Source organism: Coptis chinensis, chromosome 6 (genome assembly GCF_015680905.1).
Source record: "Coptis chinensis isolate HL-2020 chromosome 6, ASM1568090v1, whole genome shotgun sequence".
NCBI classification, from domain to species: domain Eukaryota; kingdom Viridiplantae; phylum Streptophyta; class Magnoliopsida; order Ranunculales; family Ranunculaceae; genus Coptis; species Coptis chinensis.
The window spans coordinates 65,883,848-65,907,151 of NC_141461.1; the positions used below are offsets into that span (position 1 = coordinate 65,883,848).

The 23,304-nt window shown below is 35.7% G+C and overlaps 1 protein-coding gene across 1 annotated transcript; it reads right to left on the bottom strand.

Moving 5' to 3' along the window:
* Positions 1 to 21,760: 21,760 nt before the first annotated feature.
* Positions 21,761 to 22,255, bottom strand: LOC147493998 (uncharacterized). Its single transcript, XM_086568008.1, has one exon. The coding sequence runs from the start codon at positions 22,253 to 22,255 to the stop codon at positions 21,761 to 21,763; it is 495 nt and encodes a 164-aa protein (XP_086424134.1).
* Positions 22,256 to 23,304: the final 1,049 nt, after the last annotated feature.

Consider the following 23,304-nt stretch of genomic DNA (forward strand, 5'->3'; position numbering starts at 1 on the left):
ATCCATAATAACAGAGGCGTTTGTTCTCTTATACAGTTAGTATAAAGAGAAACAACCTCACTTGGTCCTATTTAATACACACAAAGTGTACTAGTGGAATCCTATAGTCAAGATAGACTAATACCAGATTATACTACAACCATACCAATGGTTTGTCCAAATCCATCTAGGTTGTGAACGATTACTTATACTTTATAAGGTACTGATGATATGATCTTCTGTGTGTCCACACATATCATCTACAACATAAAGTATTAGACACATGCATATAACTAATATGCATAACATTTGCTCATATGATTCTCATTCAAAAAATGAAGAATTAGAGTTAATACAAAAGTAATGCTTTTAGTATATAACCCTATCAAGTTTATATATCTTTTCATGAATGGCATGCATCAGTAATTGTTTGTTTATAGCAGTGAGTTTCTGAAGCCAAGGTTAGAACAATTAAGTTCCATATCCTATGAGAATCTAGCCAAAAGCCTCATCTGAATGATTATTGAGTGATGACACAAAGGATGTTCAGATAGAAAGACCACACGTCCACTTGCTTGATCACCACGCCATATCCTATGAGAGAATTTAGGCCTTTTTTGAATCGATATAGCCAAATAAACGTTATAAACCCAAAAAGATAGTTTTCCACTAGTTACCCCTCTTGAGCCTGCCCTTTCTAAAAGCCTTTTTATTCTTCATCAAAAATTCCTAACCCGTTACAACACACAATAAAAGGCTTACCCAGCTGATAAGTTGAGAACTGGATGGATATCAAAAAAGAGAAGAGAAGACCTTATACAAAAAAAAAATAGTTATTTGCTTCAAAAAGAAAAGAAAAGAAAAGAAAGACCCATCAAAAACCAAAACTACAAAAAATCCATAGGAGTCAAAAATCGAATCTCTCAAAAGTTCAAAATCAAAAGGAGACGATATCATAAACAAAAAGAAACAAAAGCAAAGTTAGAACTCCCAAAATTCAAAATCATATGGAGTCACAAAGCCAAAGGCCTAAAAGAATGTATCACAATTCGGAAGCAAAAGAACAAAACGAGGTTCTTATTTGGTTACAAGTACCTTGAAGGCTCGACTTATCAGATTTTGTTTTTCCTTTCCCTTTTCTTCCTAAACCATCACCCTAGTCCCGTAACTTCTAATAAAAGACCTCTAGCTCGATTAGGAATAGGATGGTGTGATAGTAAGTGGCAAGCGTGATAAATCGACCCCAATTCTTTTAGACATCATTTGAGTATACGAGGAATATAAGTGACCACTGCACTTGAGAGAACGAACCTTGAGTGAATCTATTAGAGAGTTGTGATTGTAACACATCCCTGTGAGAACCCACCTTAAGGAAGCTCTCCAAAAACCTTATAAATAACTTTGCTTTTGCATTTCATTGCTCATGTTTTGTACATTTATTTTTAGATGATTTAATTACTGTATATTGATAAGAGCCCAAAACTGTAGTTTTAACCCTGTAACAGTCATACTTTTAGACCAATTATGTGAGTAACAATTAAGAGTTAATACTGATTACGTGTTTTTATACATTTCAGGCTTCAAAGTCCATTATGTGCAGAAATGTGCAAGTTTAGTGCGATAAAGGAGCAAAGGTCGGTTGCTAAGGAGTTCTGTGATTAAAGGCCAAGATTCAAGAAGATAAAGCCTTTCTAAAGCCCGGTCAAAAGCTGAAAAGTCGACGTGGGCAGAAACAGCACACAAAGTTAGCAAAACTTCCGAAGGCCGTATCTTTGGACTCAGACCTCGGAATTGGGCATTCCTTATGTCAAAATGACCGGCTCGGAAAGAGTTTTCCAATGGTCTAAGCCTTGACCCAATCAGAGGAGCACAAGTGGATGAAAAGTCTATTGAAGCCAACTGCAGCTGAAGATGCCTTTTTGGACTGAAAAAATTGGGTTTTGGGCCTGATTCTCTGGCCCAAAACATGGCTCCAAGCCCATGCACGATTTTTGGATCTGAAAGTATAAAAACAAGAGCTTGACTCTTTGTTAATGGTAACTAATTAGACCTAAAACTATAGATAATTCTAGATCTAGATTTAATTGTTTTTAATTTAGTTTAGCTTCAATTCAATTCTTGTTTTAAACTCTTAGAATCATTGTTCTTAATTAGTTTGATAAATAAAATAGCTATTTGTCAATTTCGATTCTTGTCATTTACAATTGTTTAGATCTAAATTCCCATATTACGTAGATAATTAGACCTAGATTAGTTAGATTATTAATTTAGTATTTGAATCATTGTTTTATTATTCATTAGATTAATAAAATAGTGTTCTCCATAATCTAGTTTCATTTCCATTTATTTATTAGCGTAAATTCTTAGATTCAATTATTTGTCATTATTAGTTTAATTCAATTATTGCATGATTAGTTTCCAATTGAGTTTAAATAAGAAAGTTCAAATCTTTATACCATGTCTTGTTTGAATTCCATTGGGAATGATTGCGTAATGATTCTCGGCTAAACCTCCATTAGAGGGGGTTGAGAAGCCTTGATGAAAGCTTGATTCTGATTATCGTAGAGTCGTCGTAATTTTCTTTCCACTCTAGAAATGATTAGTTCACCATGAGAATGGGTGTAATCGTTCACATGCTAGTTATGAATTGGTAGAAATGCCATGTGTAATTAGGGATTAGGAGTAACTGCATTGTTGCAAGCAATTCAATTCGGATTACGACGATTCGTCGTTAGTAGGATTAAGCCGAGTTAAGGTGGAATCAATCCCCCTCTAACTCCTTATCATAGAATCGATGTAACATTCCTATAGTTGTTCTAATAGTCGACTAGTTGCATCTTGTGGGTAGTTGCATCATAGTCTAGTTGCCATTTCGTAAATCTCTCATTAGACTTAGAGTAGAGTAATTAGACTAGAAAACACAGCATGCGGAAGGACTAGGAGTAGAACGAATCATCTACTCCACTATATCTCATAGGATTGAGAGTAGAATCTTTGATAAATCTTAGGCACATAAAATAGTTTTAGTTTACTTACGTTTTGAGTTTCATCGTTCATTTCATAGGTAAATTATCTTTTTATGTTTTATCATATATATATTATTCTAAGTTCAAAGGAGCTTGTCCTTATTCACCGCTAATGAGATGTATGAACTTCTGAGAATAAATAAGGAAACAATACCATTTGTACTAAATAGAAAAAGTTTGTGAGTGCATTCACTGAAAAACTCTCACGAGGCTTAAAGCTCATCCACTAGGGAATTCCTAGTGGTTTATGGCCTTTTTGCATATGGTCAATGCAATCGCACTCTGCGAAACGAGATTAGTATAACTTCTAATAAATCACTCATATGTGAGCTTAGTTTTTTTCTCTAATCCTTGCTTGAGGACAAGCAAGATATTATTTGGGGGTGGTGATCAGCTCCCAAATGTGCATTTTATTACCCGTATATTACTGCATTACAGTCCCTTATACACTTATCGAAAAGACAACTTATAGCTTTTCTGCCTTTTTCAGGTTAAGGAGTATTTCAGACCACTTATCATAAAAGTTGCGTCTTAGCACCAAAAGAAGCCTTAATCACGCTTATTATGAAGACCAGTAGCTGCTATGGAAAAGTGCTGAAAAATTCAAAGTTAACCAGTCAAAGTCAACGATCAAAGCCTTCAAATCAGAAGACCAGAGATGGAGGCCCTTATCTCAAAATATGATGACTTACGAGAAGTAAATATTGTTTTTATATTGATGAACAGTTGATATATGAGATCGTGAACAGTAAATTATGGTGGAAAAATAATAGATAAAACTCATCAAAATCATGTGATAAAGAGGAGAGTAGTCGTGTTCGCCAAACTCTAATTCGTACACTACTTAGATGCGAGTCTAGATTGCAATTATGTTTCACTAATAAGAGTCAAAATAGTAGATATGATGTGACAATAGTAAATTTAGAGAATGAATAAAGGAATTAGAAGGGGTTTAATCCGTCATGCGATTTGATTTACTATTAGTTAGTATCAAATCACTTTGTTAATCCCTAGTGAATACCAAGTCCTCTCGGATCAAGGTTTCACTGGCAAGAGAGTATAGCTCCACCACAAATCTCTTTGGTGGTGTCTATATACTCTAGTTCTCCATTATGAGCTATATCTCTAGTTACTCATAACGAAGAACTTGAAGTTCTTATTAGCAAAACAATAAATCCTAAAGATTAATCATCCTCACATTGCTCCATAAATCTCCTCTAATGGAGGTTTAGCCTAATGTCATATAAATTATTACATAAAGGCAATAATAAGAAGACATAATGTAAGGAGAATTGAATATAAAAAACTAAGCTTTTTATTGATAGGTTCTAATGGAGGCTACAATGCTAACCCTAATAAAAGTAAAAACTAATTAAAACTAAAATAAACTACTCATTAACTAAAGAGAGGAAGAGGTGAAGGGTTGAATAAGTTTAGCCTTAACCCTCTTTATATAGAAGAGGGTTAGGTTTGCATTTTCGTGCATGGGCCAAAAAGGGGGATTTTGGGCCTCTAAAGTGAGCCCAAAGCCCATTAGGTTAAGTCTAAAAGGACCATAGCTGTTGGAAATTATTTCAGTGCCCTTTTCTTCTACTTTTATAACTCTAATTGGGGCAAGACAGGGTCCATTAGAAAGCTGATTCCAAGCAGTCGTTTTGACATAAAGTTGGCTTAATTCTGAGGACCGAGTCCAAAGATATAGTCTGTTGAAGTTCTGCTGACTTTTCTGTCATTTTTCTACCCGAATTGACTTTGACTTCCCAGTTTTGACTGGGCTTGAAAAAGGCTTTTCTCCATGATTCTTTGGCTTTAAATGTACAACTTCCTTGGCAATCATCTTGACTCATTTTCCATGCAAAAGTTGTGCTTTTAGTCACCTAATCAACTTCAAGCCCTGAAATGCACAAAAACATATAAACATTACTAACACTTATTTATTATTACATAATTGGCCTAAATAGAGTACTATTAAGGGGTTTAAATTATACTTTTAGGTGCTTATCACACCACCCCCAAACAACATTTTTCTTGTACTCAAGCAAATATGATAAATAAAAACAGATAAGTGGCCAACAATGTGGTCTTAACTAGTCTCGTTTCACAGAGTATGATTGCATTGACCATATGCAATAAGGCCTTAAACCACTAGGAATTCCCTAGTGGACGAGTGATAGTATCGTGAGAGTTTTCCAGGAAGGTACTCACAAACTTCATTTATATTACAACGACTAAGAGATAAAAATAAAATTTCCTAATTAATCTCAAATATTTATACATCTCAATAACAATGCTTTTGAAACCTAAGCTAATACACGGAAAATAATCAAATCATCTAAAAATATACATGCATGCTATGAACTATGTTATGAAATGCAATGACAAGTCCGTTTCTGAAACTTTTGGAAAAACGTCCTTAAGTAGGTCCTTACAATTTGTCAAGACAAAAATACTTTGATTTTTCCACTCAAGTTAGCTTACTCTAGTGTGCAGTGGGCACACACTTCCTCACAATCTCAATGACGTCCAAAAAAGTCGAGGTCGATTAATCACATCTACCACTTACTATCACACCAAATTAATCCTAATTGAGATAGAGGTCTTTATTAGGTGATACGGGGCTGAGGTGATGGTTTAAGAAGAAGCAGAATGGATATTCAAATAAACAACTCTGAGATAATAGGGTCTTCAATTACATGTAACTTGAGAAAACTTTGTTCTTACTTTGCTTCTACTCTTACTTAGTTTCCATCTTTAGCCTTTTTATTTTGGCTTTTTAACTCCTTTTATTCTATTTTTAGAGTTTTTGTTTTCTTTCTATTTTTGGAGTTTTTGTTTTGTTTTCTTTTCTGAAGCAACTAACTAATTGTTGGTTTTTCATAGGTTTTTCTCTTTATTTTCTTTACTCATCCTTTTCTCAGACTCATTCAAAGATGGGTAGGTTTATTTTTATTTTTATTGGTTTAAAAGATGGGTAAAAAATTTGTGGTTGTGAAAAGGCTAAATGAATGACTTAGAGGGGAGACTAGCGGATAATTTCTTATAAGTATGAATTTTTAGCTATATTGATCTAAAGAGGGCCTAAATTCTTGCTTAGGATATGGTATAGTGATCAAGCAAGTAGATGTGTGATTTCTCTACTCAGATTATATGTCTCATTTGTGTCATCACTCAGATACTTACTCATATGAGGCTTTTAGGCTAGAATCTCACAAGATATGTAAAATTAAGTAGTCTAACCTAGGTCTCAGAAAAATACTGCCAAGTACACTCATACATGCACTACACCAGAAAAAGCGTTTACTAACGGATATATCTGTTACTGATATTTTTACTAACGGTTATATCCGTTAGCTCTGGGGCGTCACTCTCACTTAGGCCAAATTTTGTAACGGATATAACCATAGTAACGGTTATATCCGTCACTAAAATTCTTTGTAACAGATAACCCACGGTTTATGGCCCTATTAAATTTGTCATTTCTAACGGATATAACCGTTAGTAATGGATGTGCTATTTACTAACTATTATTTGTAACAGATATAACCGTTAGTAATGGATGTGCTATTTACTAACTATTATTTGTAACGGAAATATCCGTTAGTAAACTGTAGCCACTAAAAAAAAAAAAAAAAAATTCCGGGTCAAATAATGTCTACCATGCACATCTAGTTCTAGCAAATATGATATAAAGATCACATTCTACAAACTTAATCAACAAATGAATAACAAAAAACAAAGCCACCAATCAATTAAACATTATTATAAAAATATAGCCATCAATCTAAATCCAAATTTACAAATCAAACTTACATAGAAATGAATTCACCTAACCTAATCTTGGGATGTTAGTCATTGAAGATCATATTTATGACCCAACTCATTTATGTGCATGCTCACGTCAAAGTTGGTTAGAACATTAATCCCTCTATTCAATTGCTACAATATCATAAACACGAGCAACAACCTTTTCTTGAGTACCTGCAACAAATAAGAAATCAACTTAGGCACATATAATTAAAGGAATAGAGGTAAGCAATTAACAAGTGAATAACAAGTAAATTGCCAACTTCCATGCACTAATACAAACCTAACCCCCAAGGTAAATCAACAAGTAAAAGTGTACAAGTATTGTTATATCTAGAAGAAAAGACCAACGACAATCGTACTTGCAATATTGGACCCTTGGTAGCCCAATCACGAGAGCTTCCACTTCCATACTCGGCACCAGCTAAGATGTAATACTACCCTATGCGATGTGGGTGTGTAGTGCACATTTTCACCCAAAAACTTCTACTTCGAGAAGTACAGATATAAAGATGTAACCCCAACAAAAAAGTAAAAAAAAACATGTAGTGATGCTTTCCCTCAGCGTATCGTCATCACAAGCCAAATTAGCAAACTGAGTCAGCCTAAAAGGTTCAAAATTGTTATGGAGCTTATAATATGACGAAAGACTTAACTTTACTCCAATATTTTATGTTGTTTAGTCTTTTTAGAACTATATATGAAATATTGTCAATCAATAATATACTAAATAAAATGTCTAAGGAAATGGTCCCACAATGTGTCAGGTTGGAGTATAATTCCCAAGTATCATTCTATAAGTCAAATTGCATTAGAGTTCTAAGGAACAGTTTGAACATTTTTGTATAGTTTACTTCCCCTCCCTCTTCTCAAATTCAATAGTATAAATATACTGGAATGTGTCAAGGGTCTAACTTTTCATAGTTTCTAACACAAGATACATCACTAACTAAAATGAGTTACCGGAACTAACGCTGGCTTACAAACAGTAACCACGTCACTTTCTTTATGAAGAATCGATAAATCCAATGCCATCACAGGTGGTTCATGCCTACACACCATTCTAAACTTCGAAAACTTTCATTTGTAATAAATAAATAAATGACAACAGCTAACTAACTAACTAACTAAGTTAACTTGTGTAAGAAGTGGCTAATCTTGAGAATACAGACATGGAAAAAATATAATAATGTGCTGATGGAAACTTCATTCTTGAATTTAGTATAAACCATATGAAGTTAAGTTGAGAAAAGTTACATTGACTACATAATACAGGGAAAAGGGAAGGGGAGGTTGGAAAAGGAGGGTTCTCACACAGAAACCAAATTTGACCATGAAGAGTTCCATTGAAGCTCAAATCATTGCTGATATCACTCCTATTTTCATGTACCAGCCAAAAAACTTCATCTCCTCTCACTCCCCTGTTTTAAGATTAAAAAAAAAACAAATAATAATAAGATTAAAGAAAAGTTTGAAGAAATGAAGATTTACATGTGTTAGGGCTTGATTGATTTTTTTGAGTTGTGGATTTCAAAGCCCAACAGATGATAAAAAAACATGTAGTGATGCTTTCCCTCAGCGTATTGTCATCACAAACCAAATTAGCAAACAGAGTCAGCCTAAGAGGTTCGAAACTGTTATGGAGCTTATAATCTGAAAGACTCAACTTTACTTCTACACATGGTAGTTAACTAAAGAACCCGTAAGAATCCTAGAAATACTAAAATGATGTGCTAATATCACAGCCCAGAAGAAGTGCAAGTCCAAAGGCATGAAAGACTATGTGGAGAGGGAAACACTTTACGTGTGCTGACGAGACAGTACCACCGAATCAGTAGCTACATTTACATGCAGTACCACCATTTACTTTACGCATTTCTCCTGTTTACTTTACACGTGCTGACGGGACAGTACCACCGAATTAGTATGATACATTTACTTTACGCGTTTCTCTTGTTTCTTTTAACCTTCCACAGTATCAGCCAACATCACAACAATTACCTCCCATTGCAACCTGATATATAAGTACAAAGCTATTAGATGTTTTTATAAGTCCCATAACATGAGTGTATTGGAACCAAGATACTACAAAAAGGGACTATAATAATAATAAAAAAACATATGTTAAAGTAACGTGAATCATAGGTAAAATGAACCATACCCCAAACATAGAGCTCCAAGTGCTAAACCAATATCTGTTGTCCTAGTACTAGAATCTACAACTATTTTCATAGGATGTTCTTGACCAAACAGATGAATTTGGGATAGATACTCCACAAGGCATATCACACCTGCAAGAACCTACTCAGTTTCAAATAATCAAACTTCAGTGACCAAATGCTTGCTTCATGATAGAATATAGAAGGCAAAGAACAACTGTCTAAACTTCAGTATAAACGAAATTCATTCCATGATAGAATAAACATATATGTAACAAAAGCACCTATAGAGAGATAACATTGCATTCAGCAGAGCATGCAACCATTCTCCACGTACAAGGATATATATTGAGTTAATAGTCACCCCCACCCATCTAGATCATGCACACCATAAACAAGAAATGTCTAATGGGATTAAAATTCAACAACTTCCTGCTTTCTCCATATTTTTCCACGGGTGAAATAATATTGTCTACTAAAAGAAAAAAATTTAAATAAATAGCAAACACTATGCATACCCCATACCATCAAACAAAAAATGTACATCTTTGATGCAAGAGATCAAAAACATGTTCCAAGTCCTTCTTTCCCTTCCGTAAATCTTCTATGCTCACCCAAATAGTATCAAACCAGTGGAGAATACTTCTTACCAATTATATATAAAATTAAGAAAATCTTTCTAGGACATAAACTTATTTGTAGAGTAGATAATTTCAAGATAAAGAGATGAATCAATCAAAATTAAGTGAAAACCTAAAAAAAATCAAAATTCAGGATAAAGAGAATAAGTTACCTTTGAGAGTGACTTCATAGCAACATATCTTCTTTGATCTCAAATCAAATCCCAACATGACAAACCTTTTTCTATAATTTGAACACCTAACAATTTTATTTACTTCGTATAAAGAAAACATACCAAATATACTTTCTAAGGCATGTTGGTTGTGTTATGTTATTCATGAGCTTTAGCTTCTAGCGTAAACAATAATTTTCTATGAGCTAAGGTTATTTTTCTTTTTGCCTCTTCAACAGGTTTCTATAACTATTTACAACTCCAAATAAAGATGAAGCAGCAACCATGAGTTATTCATGACACTGAATAGTTAAAAAAAAAAATAATAATAGATATAAAAAGCAATTTATATGATTCTCCTTTAAATTTCTCTCTTTTTTTTTCCGTATTGTTTCGCATTACTACTTCTACCAAGAAAAAGACGAGAGGAACCACTGGATATGAATTTGAATCTTCTTATCTATCCTACCATTTTAGTGTGTATCAAAAGAATTCTAGGTGTTGTCAGGGGCGAGGCGAGGTGCAAGACACTAGGCTTGGCAACTAACAACAAACTACAACTAATTTCACTAAAAACAGACCTACTACTATATTACATGGATAATTAGCAATTTGGCACACAAGGGCGAACAAGAGATTGAATTCAATTCAGATAGAACAACATAGCACAAACAAAAATTAAAATTGATGCAGGAAATACGAATAAAATAACTCACTGAAGTTTCAGCCTTTTTTGCAGGTGGAGAATCCAGCGGTGCCTCGCAACAAAATCTCTAGCTAGCAAACAGAGAAGAAGAAAATTTCAGCGAAAAAAAAATTGAAGAATGAAAAAACTAACATGTATAAGGAAAATTTTTAAGAAGCTTTGGGGAGAAGAAGATGGGATGAGTGTTTGATGATTGATAAAAATACAAATCTAGGGTTAGTTGGGTATCTTCAGCAGAAAGGAAAATTTTGAGTTTTTTAGGTTTGCTCTACTGAAATGAAGCATAACACAGGTGTATAGAAAGGGGGAAATTTCATGGGCAACGAAAAAAGGTAAAGATTACGAGGGTTTTGAGTTGGAAAAGAAATAATTGTGGCCAAAGATATGAGAAACCCATGTTTGAAAGAGGCGTGAGAGAGACAACCAGTTTTGATCGGACCATCGAAGGCAGTCAATTAAATTTCTCTCATCATTCTTATGTTTTTGGTTAAAACACAACTGGTGTTGCTGCCCAGTATCAAACTAGGGACATTCAGCGAGTAAAATAACGATGCGACCAATTCGTTGTACTCTCACTGTTTTCTAACGGATATTAACATTAGGTGATATTAGAAAATGTTTTATAAAATAATTTAAAGAATAAATTGAATTTCAATAACGAATAACTTGATCACTAATGCTTATATCCATTACAACATTAGTAACGAATATATCCGTTAGAAATGAAAATTTTGGTCTGTTACAAATTGACCATTATGGTGTAGTGATGCTCATACAAGATGTTAATGAAAAGATGCAGTGACTATTAACTACGTATTAACCTAAGTTTCTAAGAACTACGCTTAATTCTATTACTATTTGAGATTTCTAGACTAATATCATCATGGAAAAGGAAATAATACCATTATCCTAAGTGCATAACATAACTATTTTTATGTTTTTTCTATTTTTATACTATAATTAATACGTAATATACAACATAATATGTGCTTAACATTTACAGCGTGTTTCTATACCACTCCCAAACATAATCATATTTTGTCCCCAAAGTATGGAATGAAAATAAAGGATAGAGAGTACCATAGAAACGTGCTTGGAAATGGTAGTACCTGAAAAAGAAAGTTAAACGATACAAATATAAAGAATTAAAATGTAGACGCAACTCTTATATGAGTTCCATCCATTATGGATATAAAAGGAAATAAAAGTCACTTAGGACATAAGCGGACTCTAACAGGAAATAATAAATATTACCATATATAGTTGTTTCTAATCATGCATTTTCCTCCGATTGCTTTTCACTTGTGAAATGAGGTTCCTTTAAGTCTTGCATATCTATGACTATTTTCCAAGACTTCATCTTTTTTTTTTGCACACAAGTAGGGATATATTATTACTTATAAAAAAGAATGTTACATCGAGTGGAGAGAGGTTACAATTGTATTATGACTTGGTAAAAACATCCAGTCCTAGTTAAAACGATAATAAACCCTGTAAGGGTTTTCTAAAGTTTTAATATAACTTGGTTTGGTCAGGCTCCAAAGACCCTCTCCCTAGTTCATGGATGAACCTCTCTTCACAACAGCATCAGCTCCAAAATTTGGCTCACGGTAGATGTGTTTTAGTCTCCAGTGAACAAGTTTTTGGGTTGCTCGCAGGTAACGAGCTTTAAGAGCCCAAGGCATTCTATCCCCGCTTAAAGCTTTGATTGCTGTAGTCGAGTCACTTTCAATCCATAAATGCAACCAACCATTGAGTAATGCTAATTTTGCTGCCAATACAATTGCAAAGCAATCCACGTCGAAATTAGTGGTGACCCCTAGGCCATATGCTTGGACTCCTATAATTCGGCAGCATGATCCCTAAAGATAATTCCAGCACCACCAATCCCAGGATTACCGATGGAGGAGCCATCAGTGTTTGCTTTAACAATTCCATTATCGGGAGGCATCCAACTAACCTCTTGTATGCAGTTTTGAAGTGGTTTCCCTTTGATGTTAAAATAGTGAAGAACTTCCAAGTCATCAGGAGTGTTAAACATGTATCCTGTAGTTGCCTTACCCGGGGCCTTGACTCCTTTCATGACTTCATTCTTCATGTGAGCATAGTTCAACTTCTTGTCCTCGAAGTAAATGTGATTCCTCGTCTTTCATATCTAGGACATAATATGAGTAGCAATGGAGTTCCACAACTCTTTTCTGATAGGGCTAAGGGATTTGGGGGTAGTAAGGATGCCTTGTAGGCTAAGAATTGGTTACACCTTGTGCACTTCAAAGAGCCAAGCCCATAACTCCTTTGAAATGGTACATTCCCAGAGCATGTGGCTTACTATCTCCTCAGCATTTTTGCAGAGTCTAAATCTCGATACCATGCAAATTCCTTTCTTTCTGACCTTGTCATCAGTAGGGACTGCCTTTTGTATAAGTTTCCAAACGGTACTTGCAGTTTTAGGATGCAAGTATTTGTTCCAGACCCAGTTGTGCCACCCCCAGCTTATTCCTTGCTCCTCAAAGCCTCAAATGTTGCTTTGACTATGAATCTGCCATCTTCCGTAGGTCTCCATATTCTAGTATCCTCATTATCTCCAATAGGTGATTGCATGAAGTTTAGGTCGATGCCGACTCTTGCAAAGACTTGCTGCACTGGGATTGGAATATTATAGTTTCCCTCTATAATGATGTCCGATACCTTAGCTTTGAGAGTCTTCCAGCTGATGCCATGAACTCCAAGCCTTCATCCCATTTTCATCTACCCTAGCTAACCTATTTAGTGCAATTTGGTCAGACGGGGTGCATGCGGCTACTAGGTGAGGTTGTAGGCGCCAGCCAGGCCAAACCATATCACGTAAAGAACGGACTATAGCATTGGTCGTGCGCTTTGTATAAACCTTAACCCAATTAGTGAAACATGTACAGAATTAAGGGAAAAAGAATCGCATTATGCGGAAAACCATAACAGGCATACTCATGCCTTATTGTATGGGCTCGTGCTAAACTAGACACTATGGTCTTGGGAATATTAAAATGCATACGACCCTCAGCTAAAGCAAGGAAGATTGGACAAGTGGCACTATTCACAGTTGAAAAATGTCATTCCCATAATATATTTAGCATAATGAAAAACATAGTAGAGCCTATGTTAAGTGACAGGCTTTTAAGTGCTATGTTATGTCGGCCTTGGTCTTCTAAACAAAAAATGTCAGCACCATAAGTCTCTTGGAAGTATGCATAGTTATAATAGAAGGCATTATCTGACATGTAATCCCATGTGTCTTGGCCAGGAGGCATAGAAAGTCCTAGCGCCAATGCTAACAAAAATTTGCTTAAATCCATGATTTCATTGTTTATGGTGACAGAGAACACTTGTTCTCCATCTTGGTTATTATAAAATTTACAATTATCATAGAAATAAGTAGTAAGTTGATGTGAATAAGTGTCACATGGATATACCAACAGAGGGTGCCAACCTAATTGGTTAATCATGTCGTCGAAGTAAAAGCCATAAGTGTCACTATCAAGCAAGTCATAAAAAGACTAACGGTAATTTTTTTGGAATAGGCATAACAAACAAGTAATGAATTGAAGTACTGGAAGTTAGAAAAGTGCAACCTGGAAATCCGAGCCTATTGTGTGGCAGTGAGGGTGCGTGCGCGCTTGGAATAACACTTGGGTAGGAGCAGTGCGCAATAAAAAATGCTGATACCAATTTAATACGAGGTCGGTGGGCGCTAAGTTTGGTCTTATGAGAGGCGCGTGCGCGCTATGAGATGCAGCAATGTGTGTAGGGTTTTCAGTTATGAAACTACATGCTTAGAGATTGATTTTATAGTGTTTGGTTGCTAAATCTAAGGCGGATTGTTACTAAAATAAAAGATGGAAAAAAACATATTTTTAGAATAGTTTCCTACACAATAATTCTATTTCAATTTTTGGAATTTCTATATATGATTAGCCTCCGAAATTCCTTGAAATTTTGTCATTTCACAAAATTTAAGGTTCCTAATTACATTATGGATCCCAATTGATTTTAACAAGGCCCATGGGTTGCATATAATGGGTTTCTCTATTAGATTAGCTTATGAAATTCCGCGAAACTTTGAAATTCCTCGAAATATTATGTACCTTACATGTTGGATCCCAATTAATTGAACAAGGCTGAAGGGTTGTTTTATTTTGGCCCAAAACTTATAGAAATGAGATTAAGGCATGCAATTTCATACGTTCATATATATTAAAATATACCACCCCCAAACAATTTGATAAGGGGGGTTCATGACATTGATCAATTAAATATATTTCCTAAACATGCTGAATATCAACAGAAAAACTATATGGTAAAAATAGAGATGTGTGATTAATCATGTATTAAATTTAACAATACGTGCACATATAAATAATCACATAAACAAGTAAATATTAACTACTTAACTAAAAATGAATTTAACAATTAATTAAACTAAAGTACTGAAATAAATATGGAATTTAAATAGTTATTACAAAACAAGAATAATTCAAAATCAAACTCATCACAACAATTCAAATGTAAAGAAGCTATCCATGAGAAGAAGATAGTCCAGAACCATCAGCATTTCGACGACGACGACGCTCACGTCGAGAGTCAAAAGAAGAAGGTGAACCTCCTGGCTAGGGTAAACGGCTCAAGACCTCGGCCTGAAAAGCTGCCTGCGCCTCTTCCATGTTCTCTAAAGTGTTAAACATGTTAGCGTGGTTGTCGGCTATGGTTCTAATGTTATGCTCTAGTCTGTGTTGACCACGTTGAATGGAACCCTGACGCTTCTGTATAGTCTCACAGAGCGTAGAAAGGGTTCGCTGATGATCGTAAAGCGTACACATCCCGCTATGAAGTAGTGAAAAAAGTGCAAAATCAGAAGAAGCATGATCCATAGCATTCTCAGCAAAACAAACAGGATATTCATCTTAATTCTCATCTTGATCTATCCCATCAGCTCTCTCTTCAAGCAATGTTCAATTCCTTTGGACACACTCACTATACGCCTTTGTGTTTGAGTGAATATTAAGATGAATCCTAGGTGACTCAGGCATGCAACCCCAAAATAACATAATCTTAGTAATTAAAACAAGGAGGGGTGCAGTAGGAAGGCCTACAGCCATAAGCTCATCACGCAGAAAACCAATGAGGCAAAAACCATACCTCATGTTCTGCAAAACCCAAAGAACATGCAAGAAAGACATGCTGATGTCACTCAGCTTCAAAGTGCCACAGACATTCTTGCCTAGCCACTGCGTCACAGCCAGCTGGTTAATCCGCAGCGACTGCTACCTGGCATAGTGGGAACGATCATTGTATCGACCCTCAAGCATCGTCTCCAGCAGGTTATGCACTCCATCAAACTGGGATCACTGTAAGGTCAGGGTGACCTATTTCACTAGTATCCCAATGATGGTAGCAAGCAAATCATGAGTCACATCCCAGTGAACTCCATCGAAATCCACAAACATTCTCCCTAAAGAAAGTGATAGGGTTATATATTTTGTATTAACTCTAATTCTTTATATTTTGAATGAGAATCATATGGGCAAATGTTATGCATATTATATATGTTATTAGTTATATGCATCTGTCTAATACTTATATTATAGATGATATGGTGTGTGGTGACACACAGAATATCATATCATCAGTACCTTATAAAGTATAAGTAAGCATTCACAACCTAGATAGATTTGGACAAACTATTGGTACAGTTATAGTATAATCTGATATTAGTCTATCTTGACTACAGGATTACACTAGTACACTTTATGTGTATTGAATAGGACCAAGTGAGGTTGTTTCTCTTTATACTGATTATATAAGAGAACAAACACCTCTGTTATTATGGATGTTTGTTCTCTTAATCTAGATATAATAACGGGCCCTTACGTGCATTATACATTGTTTTAAATCATCAATGAGTGAGATTCATTTGTGAATAAATAAACTCGATGGATTAGGTAATGACATTATATGTAAGGTGTGCTATTGATTATAGAACGAATCCGTGACTCGTAGGAAGTCGAGCTGATGATGTCCCCTTGAGGAGCTCATAAGGATTGTCATGTAAACCCTACAGGTGAATTTAATCCAACATGACAATGAGGTTGAGTGGTACTACTCAAGGACATAAGAAGTTGATTAATGTAGTTGTTAGTAACTTGACTTAATCAATGGGCATTCAATATCTTAAACACGGGGAGATCAACAAGCATATAATATGGAGCCCATAAACGTAACACGTAATTTGGGATTAGGGTAGTAGTGCAATAATGGCTTTTAGTGGAATAACCTATTTGTTGACGGACTTGGGCTGTGTGTTCTGGGCGAACATGGGAAGCCCAATCCCGTCAAGAGGCCCAACCCTAATTTCTCCTCATGGTCCCTGTTGTAGCCTATAAATAGAAACCTTTCTCTCCTGGCCGAATTACTATTCATTGTTTAGAAAAAAAGAGGCAAGGAAAGAGAGAAAGAAAGGGTTGGTAGATCGTTGCCTACACAACATCCATTCTAAGGATAGGAATACAACAGAAGATCAAGAGGTTGCTGATTTCATAGAGCTTGGATTCTCGGAGATAAGAAGCTAATCTCAAGGTATCATTTCTAACCAAACCGTGGACACCCCTTATTCCGCTGCGCGTGGGTGTTCGCGGTTCGTAAATCATTCGGTGCAACCATAACGTTTCCTACAGGAAGTATCCTCTTATTTTGATAAAACTTCAACACCAAATCCTCATGGTAGTACTCCTCAGTAGAGTACCACATTCTATCCCACCCTCTAGCATGCATCTCCATACCATAGAATGGCTGGAATATCTCCGTGTTAAATGCGAATTCCGGTAAGATTTTTATTGGTCGGGACATTTTATGGATGAAATTTGAATATGGGTAAGGGTTTAAATAGGGGATGATTAGGGGAAGGTGCTGTAAAAATTTGGAGAAGGTTTGTTTAGTTGAGGGCACGAGGCGCGCTTGGATTCATTTTTGTATAGGCGCGATACGCGCTGGGATCGATTTAGGTTAGGTTGAATTTTGTTTGAGAAGATGAAGTTAATAGGCCGTTGTTGGATCTTAAATGGGGAAAAATGAATTTTGGCCCAAGCCCAAATCTTTTCTAAAATACTGATCTTGTCCAGCTGCCTCGTAAACTTAAAACTAAAATTCTTGATTCGTTTGTGGTCCGATTTTGGTGAATGAGCTACGAAAATGATTAGCATGAAAAATGCTATCTAATGATCTAGGAAAAACTCAAATCGAACTGTGGGTGACATATGAAATGGTGGAAGAATGCCTCAAAATGTGTAAAAGGCATAAGTTATGTGGGTGAAGAAAAATCTAGAAACGAGATTGTGTTACACGAATCTATACAACTTAAAGAAGCATAAACAAAGATAGGGAATTGAGAGAACGGGGTGGGGTGATTACCCACCCCCAAACAAATTTTTAGAATAGGATGAAAAAATATTTTATTGTGGTGAAAAAGTTCTTTTAAAGTCTGATACCCTAGACTTTCTAATCTATCTAATATTTATGGTTTTATATTTTATAATTTTTATGAAAAGATTTTTTTGAAGAATACAATAATAAAGCAAGTACAAATGTAAACCACTCCATAAAGAAACACTACTCAATAGAATTGAGAAGAAATGCAAGAAAGGAATGCGTGAATTACATGAATGTGGACTAAGGATCCGACACTTACAACCACACACTTTGAAAGGAGGGTCCGGTTACCTTAATGGAGAACTCTAAAAAAAAAAGAATTAAGATAGGAAGTACACCAAGCATAGAGGTCAGTCCTCATAAATAGGGTCTTGTATAAGGGTTTCTTCTACAGCGGGCGAACATAATTCGTGGAAATATTTTAAGCGTTGGCCATTTACTTGAAAGGTACCATTGTCTTTGGGATTTACCAAAGTAATTACTCCTTGAGGAGTGACATCAGTAACCAGAAAAGGTCCCGACCAACGTCTTTTTAATTTACCAGGAAAAATATGCAAACGTGAGTTATATAACAAAACTTTTTGACCAAGGTCAAACTATTTACACAAAATATGTTTATCATGAATACGTTTCATGTTAGCCTTATAATCCTTCGCTAAATCTTAAGAATCGCTACGGATTTCTTCAAGCTCATTTAATTGTAATTTGCGCTTGACACTAGCGGCATTAATATTGAAATTTAAACTTTTAATAGCCCACAGAGCACAGTATTCCAACTCAACAAGCAAGTGACAAGATTTACCAAAAACTAAGCAGTAAGGGGACATACCAATAGGTGTGTTAAAAGCCGTTCTATATGTACATAAAGCATCTGTTAGGCATCTAGACCAGTCTTTCCTATCAGGATTAACTGTTGTTTCTAATTTCTTTTTAATTTCTCTATTGGACACCTCTACTTAACCACTAGGTTGTGGGTGATACGGAGTTTCAACCTTATGGGTAACTCCATATTTCTTGACTAAAGCTTCAATAACTCTATTACATAAATGTTTTTCTCCATCACTAATGATGGCCTTAGGTATGCCGAAACGTGAGAAGATATACTCCTTCATAAATAATACTACAATTTTATGATCATTATTATGACAAGCCATGGCTTCAATCCATTTAGAAACATAGTCTACAGCTACAAGAATATAAATGAAACCATGCAAAATAGGAAATGGGCCCATAAAATCAATACCCCAGACATCAAATATCTCCACTATAAGAATGAGATTTAGGAGCATCATATTATGTTAAGTAATACGCCCAAGTTGTTGACATCTAATACACGCTTTACAGTGTGCATGGGCATCTTGAAATAGGGTCGGCCAATAAAAACCGCATTGAAGAATTTTGGTGGCAGTTTTCTTTCCACTAAAAGGATAAGACTTCATTGTGCTCCCACTGGGGAATGGAACGTCGTATTATCTGATCCGCACAATACTTAAAAAGGTAAGGTTCATCCCTGTAGTAAAATTTAAATATTGCCAAAAATCTCTTGCGTTCATTCCTGGTCCATATGTCAGGAATGATCTCGGTCACTAAGAAATTTACTATGTCTACATACCAAGGTGCAGAAAAAAGTGCATATTGATGCTCATCCGAAAAAGAGTCAGATATTGATTCTGAATCATTGTCATCCTCATTAGCTAACCTAGATAAGTGATCTGCAACTACATTTTCAGCTCCTTTTTATCCTTAATTTCTAAGGTAAATTTAGTTAGGAGAAGAATCCAACAGATCAATCTCTACTTAGCATCCTTCTTCACGAGAAGGTACCTAAGCGCGACATGGTCTGTATAGACGATGATCGTGGAACCAACTAAGTAGGGACGGAACTTATCTAAGGCATAGACAACGGCTAGAAATTCCTTTTCAGTAGTTGTATAATTACCTTGAGCATCATTTAAGGTTTTGCTAGCATAAAAAATTACGATAGACTTATTATCTAACTTCTGTCCTAACACAGCACCAATAGCATAATCACTAGTATCACACATAAGTTCAAAAGGTTTTGACTAGTCTAGTGGTTGTATGATAGGTACATAGGTTAAAGTGGCTTTCAAAGTTTTAAAAGCCTGTTTGCAGTCATAATTAAAATAAAAAATTGCATCTTTTAAAAGCAATTATGTTAAAGGCTTAGCTATTTTTGAAAAATCTTTTATGAAACGTCTATAGAAACTTGCATGGCCTAGAAAGGCTTTAATGTCACGGACAATTCGTGGAATAGACAGAGACGATATTTTATCTATTTTAGATTTATCTACTTCGATTCCATTTTTAGAAATAATATGACCTAAAACTATGCCTTTAGTGACCAGAAAATGACATTTTTCCCAGTTTAAGACTAAGTTCTTTTCCTGACACCGTTTCAAAACTTTAGAAAGATTTGAAAGACAATCTTCAAAGGAATGACCATGAATGGAAAAATCATCCATAAACACTTCCATGAATTTCTCTACCATGTCACTAAAAATATGTAGCATACAATGCTGGAAAGTACTAGATGCATTACAAAGGCCAAATGACATTCTTTTATATGCATACATACCAAAGGGACATGTGAATTTAGTCTTCTCTTGGTCATCAGGGTCAATAATAATCTGGAAATAGCCAGAGTAGCCGTCTAAAAAAAATAGGAAGCGTGGCCGGCTAGATGTTCAAGCATTTAGTTGACAAAGGGTAAAGGAAAGTGATCCTTACATGTCATAGCATTAAGCTTCCTATAATCAATACAAATCCTCCACATTATAGGAATTCGGGTGGAAACTAACTCTCCATCGGCATTACATATGACTGTAACACCAAATTTTTAGGGACTACATGAACTGGGCTCACCCATTCACTATCTGAAATGGGGTATATAATGCCAACATCGAGTAATCTCAAAACTTCCGCTCTCACTACCTCTTTCATAGTAGGGTTCAAACGACATTGTGGCTCATAGGAGGTTTTCACATTATCCTCCAAATGTATGCGATGTTTGCATACACTAGGGTCAATACCCTTAATATCGTCTAAAGACCAACCAATCGTAGAACAATGTTCACGAATAACCCTAATCAAATTTGCCTATTCAGTAGTAGATAACTGAGATGATATAATAATCGGATGAGTGCCATCCAGATCAAGATGAATGTGTTTTAACTCAGCGGGAAGAGGCTTATGCTCAGGGGTGGGAGGAGTGGGAATGAGGAATTTAGGAGGGTTTTCCTCCTCTAAAATGTAGATTTGTTCATAAATGAGTTCTTCGAACTCAGGAGATATATCATGGATAGGAGTAGATTCTAAAAGGTTATGTACTTCTTGGATGTAAGAATCCTCAGTACAACCAAAGGAAAGAAATTGGTGCATCTGATTATCTAGAAAAGTTTTGTTAAAATAATCTTGAGGGCGGCTCTCTATCATGTTAATTTCGCCATCTATAGTTGTGTCTGGTGTCTGTTGCATCATTTTAAAAACATTTACCTCCACAGCAAGATTTCCAAAGGAAATGGACATCGAACCATCGCAACAATTAATGAAGGCATTGGCAGTTGCCAAGAAAGGACGTCCTAAGATGATCGGAACAGAGTCATGGCGACTTCTGTGTCTAGAATGACAAAATCAGCTGGATAATTGAAGTCTTGTACTTTAACAAAATTATTTTCAACTACACCCTTAGGATACTTAATCAAACGATCGGCTAACTGCAAAGTCATTTTATTCGGTTTTAGATCGTGTATACCTAGTTGTTTATTTTTTCCGAGAATAAGCTAGGGTTGGGCAGACCCTCACCTGTATTAAAACCTTATACTTTGTTGTACAATTTTCTGGAAGCATCTTCCTCCACTATAACACTCAAGTGAGAATCTAGTGGTGGACTTAAAAAGATACAAAAGTTACAACTCTTTTGGCATAGACCCGCAAGATAATCCGCTGCCCTATTACACTCCTTAAAAATATGATGAAAAGACACATCTTCAAAAGCATACATATGGTTCTGTATAGCCTTGACAACATCTTCACAATACCAGGGTGGCTTCTTTAGCTTGTTGATAATTTGTATTGCTCTCTTGGAATTAGATTCAACTTGGACTTGTTTGAGCTGTAATCTAGCGCATTGAGCAATCCCCACTTCAATTGCCTTAAGCTCCTGATGTAATACTGAGTCTGGTCTACCGCTCCCAATATAGGTAGAAACCACATTACCATGCTCATCTCGAATGATGCCTCCATGTCCACACCCTTTTGCAGCCACTGATCCATCCGCATTTAGTTTAAACTTTCCTTCTTCTGGACACATCCATGAATAAAACTTTTAGACTGGCTCTGTAAATTGTACCTGTATGCCAATACTTGCGATAATCCTCCTTAAGTCAGGAGAACCAATCAAATCTCGAAGGGTGACTTGCAAATAGCTTTTCAAATCTCTGCATAGCTTTTCGAACACCACTGTCACTGATCTTTTAGTATTTTGAAATCGTCTCGCATTCCTCTCCTTCCAAATCGCATCAACACCAGCACAGATGTATACCTTATATACTTCAGCCGCAGGTCCCGATCTTTAACATATTCTGATAATCGATGACCATTCACGATTTGAATTCCTATCATCAGTTATGACACTGACCAGCCTTTTGATGTTGTGGAACAATTCCTTGGAATACTCACATTCGAAAAAGAGGTGTTTAGAGAATTCTCTACTTCGATTACATAAGCAGCATGATGATTGGGTGAGGATTTTCTTTTGTATCAGCCGATCTTGTGTGGGCAAGCTATTCAAAAAGAGTTGCCAACAAGTGAATGAGTGCTTGGGAATCACCCATTTTCCCCAAACTACTTTGCTCCATTTCACCTTAGGAGAGACTGATCTTAGGGCCATGTACGCGCTATTAGAAGTAAACTGACCTGATTGGTGTGGCGTCCAAATGACTCTATCTTGATCAAGATTCCTGTTTATGCAGACCCCAAGGATTAGTTCTTTCAGTTGTCTGTTCTGAATGTTGTGCACCGCATCTGCCCAACCTCCATTCTCAATGATATGGATTACTTTGGTACCTAGTTGTTTATAAAGGTAAAACAGGACTAAGTTAACACTCACCCCTAAATCTAGAAGATCAGTTGTTGTGAAAGTATTACCTAAGGTGCATTGTCTAGTGGGATGACCGGGGTCCTTGTACTTAACGATTTCATTATGTTCAGATAAAGAGGGAAACTGTTCTATTAAGAAGGCTTCTTTAGATATGTTTGTTTTCCTCTTTGTGGTGCACAAATCTTTAAGAAACTTAGCATGTGTTAGAAGACATTTTATAGCTTCGAGGAAAGGTAGGTTTATAGTTAAATTTTTAAAAG